This window comes from Triticum urartu, chromosome 1A (assembly GCF_056163025.1).
Source record: "Triticum urartu cultivar PI428250 chromosome 1A, HENAU_Tu73, whole genome shotgun sequence".
Taxonomy (NCBI): Eukaryota; Viridiplantae; Streptophyta; class Magnoliopsida; order Poales; family Poaceae; genus Triticum; species Triticum urartu.
Genome location: NC_141873.1, coordinates 33952239 through 33961881, shown reverse-complemented (window position 1 = coordinate 33961881; position 9643 = coordinate 33952239). Strand labels below are relative to the sequence as shown.

At 47.0% G+C, this 9643-nt stretch overlaps 1 protein-coding gene across 4 annotated transcripts; it reads right to left on the bottom strand.

Annotated features, from left to right (window-relative positions):
- Positions 1–559: 559 nt before the first annotated feature.
- Positions 560–2876, bottom strand: LOC125544441 (uncharacterized). Of its 4 annotated transcripts, none has more exons than XM_048708139.2 (2): positions 2618–2876; positions 560–1726 (listed from the first exon to the last, which is right to left on the bottom strand). In XM_048708139.2, the coding sequence occupies exons 1-2, from the start codon at positions 2714–2716 to the stop codon at positions 986–988; spliced, it is 840 nt and encodes a 279-aa protein (XP_048564096.1). In that variant the 5' UTR covers positions 2717–2876; the 3' UTR covers positions 560–985. The 4 variants fall into 4 exon arrangements, with proteins under 4 accessions (XP_048564096.1, XP_087401639.1, XP_048564103.1 ...); XM_087545513.1 differs by lacking the exon at positions 2618–2876 and adding an exon at positions 2114–2608; XM_048708146.2 differs by lacking the exon at positions 2618–2876 and adding an exon at positions 1824–2107.
- Positions 2877–9643: the final 6767 nt, after the last annotated feature.

Below are 9643 nucleotides of genomic sequence, written 5' to 3'. Positions count from 1 at the left end.
TGCAGGGGAACAGGCCGTCGTGTTCCCGGGAAGAAAGAAGAACATTCATTTGGCAACGGACGGATGCAGATTTTGTCTCTTCCCCCTCTCTAGAATATTCCAGGTCTGTCCCTCCTCCCTCTCTCTCTCTCTCTCGAAATAGTTTACTTAAATCTTGTCTTGAAATTAATTATGGCACCTGTGTTTGTCTTCTGTCAAATAGTGCTGGGCATTTCCTGATCAACAGAGCTAGGATTTTAGAGATGGCCCTGCTTTTCCTGCGGATCCTTAGTTTGGAATCTTTAGTACTTCATCCGTCCGGAAATATTTGTCATCAAAATGGATAAAAACGAATGTATCTAGAACTAAAATACATCTAGATACATCTTCTTTTGTCCATTTTGATGACAAGTATTTTCTAGATACATCTAGATATATCTTGGGATTATTAGTCTGAAAATTGGAGTTGCTACTCTGCTTCCAACACTGGACAGGTTATAAACTATTAACATCAAAAAACACCGTACCATTTTTTCTTTTTCTTTGCATAAAAGTATGCATTAATCTGTGGAAAAGTAAATCATATACCAAAACCAAGCTACAAACTATAGGTAGGATAAATTGTAAATTGACACAAGCCAAGGGCATGCCTGAGATCAGTGGAACCTAAAGTTCTCTTCTCAGCACAAAACAAAAGGACTATTGGCAATTTGGCTACCATGCATGCAAAGATATGAACAATCTCTCTCTCTCACTAAGACTCTCACAAGCACCAGACGAAAATTTGACAAAAAAAGAGGGTGAGATTAACCTTCCTATTTACACCAGGATTAACCACTGATGACTCTGCTACTATACTCTGCTTCTATGACGCTACTATAATGCAGTCAGCAACTAGCGCTGCCGTGTCACTGACAGGCGTGACATGGCAGCCAACCGCCGGGCCGGCGGCGAGGGGTCGGCGGTCGCTGGTGGAAAAGACGAGGCGCGGGCGGTGGAGGGACGGTCAATGCAGCCGGTGCCGCTTGGGGGCGAAGCCCCGCGACGGCGAGCAGCTGGTGGCGGCCATGGGCATGGCGGGCATCGCCGCCATCGGCCGCTTCATGCAGGCGCTGTTGGCGTTGGGGCCGTAGCCGGGAGCCGCGCCGGCGTTCGCGGTGTGGAGTGGCGTCGCGTTCATGTAGACTCCGCCGCCGCCGACCGGGAGCGTGTCGAGCGCGTGCACGGGCGGCGGGTTGCGCCAGCGCGGGAGCGGCCCGGCCACGAGCAGGTTCTGCAGCAGGGGCCCCGCCTCCATGACGGACTGCAGCAGCCGGCCCCTCGGCGGCAGCGGCTTCTTCGCGGCGAGCATGTCGAGCACGGCGTCGGCGCCGCAGAGCTGCTGCTGCTTGGCCGGCGGGGGCGGGCTGGCGGCGCCGAGCTTGCCGCCCCCGCAGCGGCGCCGGTCGGAGGAGGTGACGGGGTCGAAGAAGGGGTCGACGGGGGACGACACGAGGCTGCAGTCCGAGTCGGTGACGCTCGACGTGCCCAGGGCCGGCGCCGGCTGGTGCACCGGCGGCGCGGCCTGCTTGGCCGCGGCGAGGAGCAGCTGCTGCACCTGGTCCCTCGCGTCGTCCCGCTCCTTGGCCACCTGGCGCACGAGGTCGGCGAGCTTGGCGATGCTCTGCTCCTTCCTCCGCAGCTCCTCCTTGGACACCTCCAGCTCCATGGTCGCCGCCAGCAAGCTCTGCTTCAGCTCCTCCACGCTCTGCAACCAAATTCCACAACCAAGATCAACATTTCCATCCTTCCCCCAAAATCAACCTCAAACACCACCGTTTCCGCGCCAACCATGGTCTACATACAATCTGAAAAAATCGGATGGGGGAATCAAAATCAATGGTTCGATCCTAGGAACAAGGCGATGATGGGGCCGTGATTCACCAAGCACAAGGCGATGGCATGCACGCACGCACGACCCAAAACCAATCCTCGGAGCGGCGAATGATTTCGATTCCCTTCTTCCCGGCAAATGATTGCACCATGCAACAGCCGCTAGTGGAGGCATCCATGCCATGCCCGGCTTTGGCTTTGGCTTTGGCTCTGGGCTCGTCAAAGATCAAAGGTGAAAACAATAATAATCTAAGCATGATACCAGCAGTAAAAAACTCATCGCCCTTTCCCCGTCTCGGGACCCAGCGCTGAGCAACAGCATGATTGCTGCAGAGCATCCCGCAACAGTGCCGAACTTTTGTTGAAAAGAGAATGGGGACGGGGAAAAGGCGGGCCGAACCGGACCAAACCCAACGAGAAAGTCAGTCAGTAAGTCTTCTACTCGAGCAAGTTAAGTAGTAGGAGTAAGATAATTTTCCACATGGATCGGAGCATGGAAAATGCAGAGAGGGCGGGGAATTCCGGCACGCCAAGGCTTCTCGAGCCCCGGGCGAATTCGCTGCCTGCCTAACCCCTCTTGACCACGACAAGACACGCGCGCAACCCAAGGCGGCGCACGCGGCGGGCATTGCCGGCGGCCGGTCAGGAAATGCGGCGGCGAGGAGGGCGCGGGGTTCTTGGCGGCCGGAGTTGGGGACGAAGGCGGAACAAAGATACAGGAGAGTAATTGCAGGGGGGGAGAAGGTTGTGGGGGCAATTCACGCACCTCCTGGGGCTGCAGCTCCTCCTGGAAGGACCAGAGCGTGGAGAAGAGGGTGGTGTCCATGGCGTCGCCGAAGCCGAGGGGGAGCGGCTCCATTGCCATCGCTTCGTCGGTCCTTGACCTCCTAGCTCTCCGTCAGACCGTCACGCACTGCGCCGCGCCCGCCTTGGTCTCTGGCCGTGGACGGCTGCTGCTCGGTGGAGGAGGGCTGCTGGTGTTGGGGGAGGAGGGGAGGGGGGGGGAGGTTTGATGGGAGAGAGAAATGTATATATAGGAGATCTGTGTGAGGTTTTGGGGAGGAAGGAAGGTTGGGTGATGTATGGAAAGGTTGGGGGGAGGGGAGGAAATTATGGAGCAAATGTTTATGGAATGTGTGATCAGCCTCTGATAACCTGCCATCTGTGGCTCCTTGCAACAAGGAGAGAGAAAGAAAAAAAAACTTTGAGAGAGAGAGAGGCAAGAGGGGCCAACCACTTTTCTGTCTCTTGTGTACGACGAGTTGGCACGGACAGAAAAAAGTGCCTGAAATTGTACTTCCTCCGTCCGGAAATACTTGTCGGAGAAATGAATATATCTAGATGTAAGTTTTAGATACATTCATTTTTATCTATTTCTCCGACAAGTATTTCCGGACGGAGGAAGTATATTTGTTTTTGACGGTGGAGGCTACACCTGAATTTATGTGTTCTTTTCTGAAAAAGAAAAAAATATTTAAATGGAAAAGCCTTTTGGATCATGGGGTTTGAAAGACACAAAAATAGGATAAACATGTACAGACCAGTGGAGGCTACACCTGAATTTGATTGTGTAGAAGTGGTATTGTCTTGCGGAAAAAAAATGAAAACTTTGGATAGAGGTAATGCAAAACTGTGCACACATCTTCAGTTTTACAGCACAGAGCTATGGAGGTGCTGTTCTTAATTAAGGCAATTAAGGGTGGAACAAATGGGCTGTGTTTTTGAAGATGGGCAGCTTCCTGCTCTCTTCCCTCCAAAAGACCGAAGCCATACTTTTCAAAATTTTCTTGGTTGGCAAATTTGACCGGGTTAATTAGAAGGACAGTGCATCATTAGGTCATGACTGGTTTGTCTGCTGGATGAATTAGTTGTTGTTCCTCTGCATTTAGATCCCATGCAGAATAAATGCCCCCAAAATTATGGTGACTTGCAAAGCAGGGCTGTCTATAATTAATGGTGGTTAAACTTTTTTGAAAATATATTTTACCTGATTATGTATTTTAAAAATGCATTTGCATCCCTCTTCATTTTCTGAAAGTCCGGGTGCTCATACTTCTTGTTTATTATGGCTTAGTATGTTGCAACATTGTATAGTCCCCAAACGGTGTGAACAATGGCTGCAATATCTAATTCAGACTATCTTTTGGATACGACAGATGTCCATAGATATTGTAATGTGCATGTTAGTGCCTTAGTGGTACCTTGTATTCTGAATTAAATAGACCAACAAACTCTGAAAGGTATCTGAAGGCCAAGGACTGATGGTACAATAATCTATAGGTTCATGTCCAGGTGCTCTTAACGTTTGGTTCATGAATCAAAACAAAAACAAATGTGTAGAATAATAGTATATTTTGAAAGAGATGATTGTGAGGGCAACGATCTGCCTGCCGCGTGTCGTTGCAGTCGCCGAGCTTATTGTCTGGCGCATCATTTTAAAGTAAAATAGAAAGAAAGCTCAGGATATTATATGTTGAGTGAGCTTGTGATGCGGAGTAAGTGTGGATAGTGGAAAAACTCATGGCACCCTTTATTTTGGCATGATAAAAAAAATTGCGGCCCAAGGAATAAATTTTCTGAACTCATAATCACGTACATGTAAACTCATAATAATTTGATGCATCTTTCTGTAGGTTCCAAAAACTTTAAAATGTTTATGTACGAAGACTTGCATATAGGTGAAAATTTGATTATTTGTGATCTATTGATAAATTAATTATTAAGTTATTGAATATTTACAAATGTACAATGCAAGTTATTTACGGAAAATCAATTTGGCTCCTGGGAGCACAAGCTCCCGAGGCCATTTTTTTTAATATAAAAAAATTGAGACAAAATTTTATTGTGATCTTTGTCACATACAAATGCTACATGTAAATTTGGAGACAAAAAGTAAATCAACCTATGGTTGGATGATTAGAAGGACAGTGGTATTCCCAGCCACCAGGAATCAAATACTGACGCTTGCATTTATTCTGAATTTATTTTAGGATTTTCGGCGATACGTTTTCAGTGGGAGGAGACGTTCCCGTCGACTAAGAAGCGCCTACGATGACTTTGTAAAATCTCAAGATGACAATGTCAGCTCAGTCTCTCCGAGGTGCTCGTAGGGCAGGGTGTGCGTGTGTGCAGTACACACGACATTACAGTACACACTTGACATAACAGAGTTGCACAAAAAAATCATGGACTTTGAAAATGAACAATACATATGCTAAAAATCCATAAACTTTGTTTGTGTAGCCGTCAATTTAATGTATTTCGACCATAAAATTTACACACATATACACCATGTCTCTAGATATATATATATTTTTTCAGAACTTTTGAAAACTAAAAAGTTTGGATTTTGGAAAATTTTCAAATTTAGGCCTCCATGGAGCTCGGTGTCCATTAGATTTGTAAATAAATAATCTCTTTTCCCCCCTCGTGTCGCTCCCTTGGGGCGGCTCGGGCGGAAACCCTAACCACCGCCGCCGCCCCCTCTCCCTCCTTACCCCTCGACGCACGTCGGCGGGCAAAGCCCGTCGGCGACGGGATCTGGCTCACACGCTCGCTGGGTTCGGGTGTGGCCCTTGTGTTGCGGAACGTAGCAGAAATTCAAAATTTTCCTACGTGTCACCAAGATCTATCTATGGAGAAACCAGCAACGAGGGGAAGGAGAGTGCATCTACATACCCTTGTAGATCGCTATGCGGAAGCGTTCAAGAGAACGGGGTTGAAGGAGTCGTACTCGTCGTGATCCAAATTACCGGAGATCCTAGTGCCGAACGGACGGCACCTCCGCGTTCAACACACGTACAGTCCGGTGACGTCTCCCATGCCTTGATCCAGCAAGGAGAGAGGGAGAGGTTGAGGAAGACTCCATCCAACAGCAGCACAACAGCGTGGTGGTGGTGGAGGAGCGTGGTACTCCAGCAGGGCTTCGCCAAACACCGCAAGAGACGAGGAGGAGAGAGGTAGGGCTGCGCCAGGGAGAGATCAAATCGTATGTCTTGGGCAGCCCAAAACCCCCACTATTTATAGGAGAAGGGGAGGAGGGTGCGCCCCCTCTAGGGTTCCCACCCCTAGGGGGGCGGCAGCCTGGATGGGATGGAGGGGGGGCGGCCAAGAGGGGGAGAGGGGGCGCGCACTAGGGTGGGCCTTAGGCCCATCTGCGCCTAGGGTTTCCCCTTTCTCCTCCTAGCTGCGCCTTGGGCCTTGTGGGAGGCGCACCAGCCCACTCAGGGGCTGGTCCCTTCCCACTCTTGGCCCATGCAAGCCTCTGGGGCTGGTGGCCCCACTTGGTGGACCCCCGGGACCCTCCCGGTGGTTCCGGTACGTTACCGATAAAACCTGGAACTTTTCCGGTGACCAAAACAGGACTTTCCATATATAAATCTTTACCTCCGGACCATTCCGGAACTCCTCGTGACGTCCGGGATCTCATCCGGGACTCCGAACAACATTCGGTATCCACATACAAACTTCCTTTATAACCCTAGCGTCATCGAACCTTAAGTGTGTAGACCCTACGGGTTCGGGAACCATGCAGACATGACCGAGACGTTCTCCGGTCAATAACCAACAGCGGGATCTGGATACCCATGTTGGTTCCCACATGTTCCACGATGATCTCATCGGATGAACCACGATGTCGAGGATTCGATCAATCCCGTATACAATTCCCTTTGTTTAGCGGTATTGTACTTGCCCGAGATTCGATCGTCGGTATCCCGATACCTTGTTCAATCTCGTTACCGGCAAGTCTCTTTTACTCGTTCCGTAACACATCATCCCGTGATCAACTCCTTGGTCACATTGTGCACATTATGATGATGTCCTACCGAGTGGGCCCAGAGATACCTATCCGTTTACACGGAGTGACAAATCCCAGTCTCGATTCGTGCCAACCCAACAGACACTTTCGGAGATACCTGTAGTGTACCTTTATAGCCACCCAGTTACATTGTGACGTTTGGCACACCCAAAGTATTCCTATGGTATCCGGGAGTTGCACAATCTCATGGTCTAAGGAAATGATACTTGACATTAGAAAAAGCTTTAGCATACGAACTACACGATCTTTGTGCTAGGCTTAGGATTGGGTCTTGTCCATCACATCATTCTCCTAATGATGTGATCCCGTTATCAATGACATCCAATGTCCATGGTCAGGAAACCGTAACCATCTATTGATCAACGAGCTAGTCAACTAGAGGCTTACTAGGGACATGGTGTTGTCTATGTATCCACACATGTATCTGAGTTTCCTATCAATACAATTCTAGCGTGGATAATAAACGATTATCATGAACAAGGAAATATAATAATAACTAATTTGTTATTGCCTCTAGGGCATATTTCCAACAGTCTCCCACTTGCACTAGAGTCAATAATCTAGTTCACATCGCTATGTGATTAACACTCACAGGTCACATCGCCATGTGACCAACATCCAAAGAGTTACTAGTGCCACTAAACTAGTTCACATCATCATGTGATTAAGGCTCAATGAGTTCTGGGGTTTGATCATGTTTTGCTTGTGAGAGAGGTTTTAGTCAACGGGTCTGCAACAATCAGATCCGTATGTACTTTGCAAATCTCTAGGTCATATTATAAATGCTGCTTCCACGCTCCACTTGGAGCTATTCCAAATGGTTGCTCCACTATACGTATCCGGTTTGCTACTCAGAGTCATTCGGATAGGTGTTAAAGCTTGCATCGATGTAACCCTTTACGCCGAACTCTTTATCACCTCCATAATCGAGATACATGTCCTTATTACTCCAAGGACAATTTTTGACCGCTATCTAGTGATCCACTCCTGGATCACCTTTGTACCCTCTTGCCAGACATGTGGCAAGGCACACATCAGGTGCGGTACTCAGCATGGCATACCGTATAGACCTATGACAAAAGCATAGGGGACGACATTCGTCTTTTCTCTTTCTTCTGCCGTGGTCGAGCTTTAAGTCTTAACTTCATACCTTACAACTCAGGCAAGAACTCCTTCTTTGACTGATCCATCTTGAACACCTTCAAGATCATGTCAAGGTATGTGCTCATTTGAAAGTACCATTAAGCGTTTTGATCTATCCTTATAGATCTTGATGCTCAACGTTCAAGTAGCTCAATCTAGGCTTTCCATTGAAAAACACTTTTCAAATAACTCTGCATGCTTTCTAGAAATTCTACATCATTTCCGATCAACAACATGTTAACAACACATACTCATCGGAAATTCTATAGTGCTCCCACTCACTTCTTTGGAAATACAAGTTTCTCATAAATTTTGTATACACCCAAAATCTTTGATCATCTCATCAAAGCTTACATTCCAACTCCGAGATGCTTACTCCAGTCCTTAGAAGGATTGCTGGAGCTTTGCATACTTATTAGCATCTTTCAGGATTGACAAAACCTTCCGGTTGTATCACATACAACCTTTCCTCAAGAAAATCGTCGAGGAAACAATGTTTTGACATCCTATCTGCAAGATTTCATAAATAATGCAGTAATCGCTAATATAATTCCAACAGACTCTTAGCATCGCTACGAGTGAGAAAGTCTCATCATAGTCAACTCCTTGAACTTGTCGAAAAAAAAATCTTAACGACAAGTCGAGCTTTCTTAATGGTGATACTTACCATCATTGTTCGTCTTCCTTTTTAAAATCCATCTGTACTCAATAGCCTTATGACCATCGAGCCATTCTGCCAAAGTCTACACTTTGTTTTCATACATGGATCCTCTCTCGGATTTTATGGCCTCGAGCCATTTATCGGAATCCGGGCCCACCATCGCTTCTCCATAACTCGTAGGTTCATTGTTGTCTAGCAACATGACTTCCAAGATAGGATTACGTACCACTCTGAAGTAGTACGCATCCTTGTCATCCTACGAGGTTTGGGAGTGACTTGATCCGAAGTTTCATGAACAATATCATAAGCTTCCACTTCAATTGGTGTAGGTGCCACAGGAACAACTCTTTGTGCCCTGCTATACACTAGTTGAAGTGACGGTTCAATAACCTCATCAAGTCTCCACCATTCTCCCACTCAATTCCTTCGAGAGAAACTTTTCCTCGAGAAAGGACCCGATTCTAGAAACAATCCCTTATTGCTTTCGGATCTAAGACAGGAGGTATACCCAACTGTTTTGGGTGTCCTATGAAGATGCATTTATCCGCTTTGGGTTCGAGCTTATCAGCCTGAAACTTTTTCACATAAGCGTCGCAGCCCCAAACTTTTAAGAAATGACAGCTTAGGTTTCTCTAAACCATAGTTCATACGGTGTCATCTCATCGGAATTACGTGGTGCCCTATTTAAAGTAAATGTGGTTGTCTCTAATGCCTAACCCATAAACTATCGTGGTAATTCGATAAGAGACATCATGGTATGCATCATATCCAATAGGGTGCAGTTATGATGTTCGGACACACCATCACACTATGGTGTTCCAGGCTGTATTAGTTGTGAAACAATTTCCACAATTTCTTAATTCTGTGCCAAACTCGTAATTCAGATATTCATCTCTATGATCATATCATAGATCTTTTATCCTCTTGTCACGACGATCTTTCAACTTCACCCTGAAATTACTTGAACCTTTCAATAATTCAGACTCGTGATTCATCAAGTAAATGTACTCAACATCTACTCAAATCATCTGTGAAGTAAGAACATAACGATATCCACTACACGCCCCAGCACTCATTGGACTGCACACATCAAAATGTATTACTTCCAACAAGTTGCTTTCTAGTTCCATTTTACTGAAAACGAGGCTTTCAGTCATCTTGCCCATGTG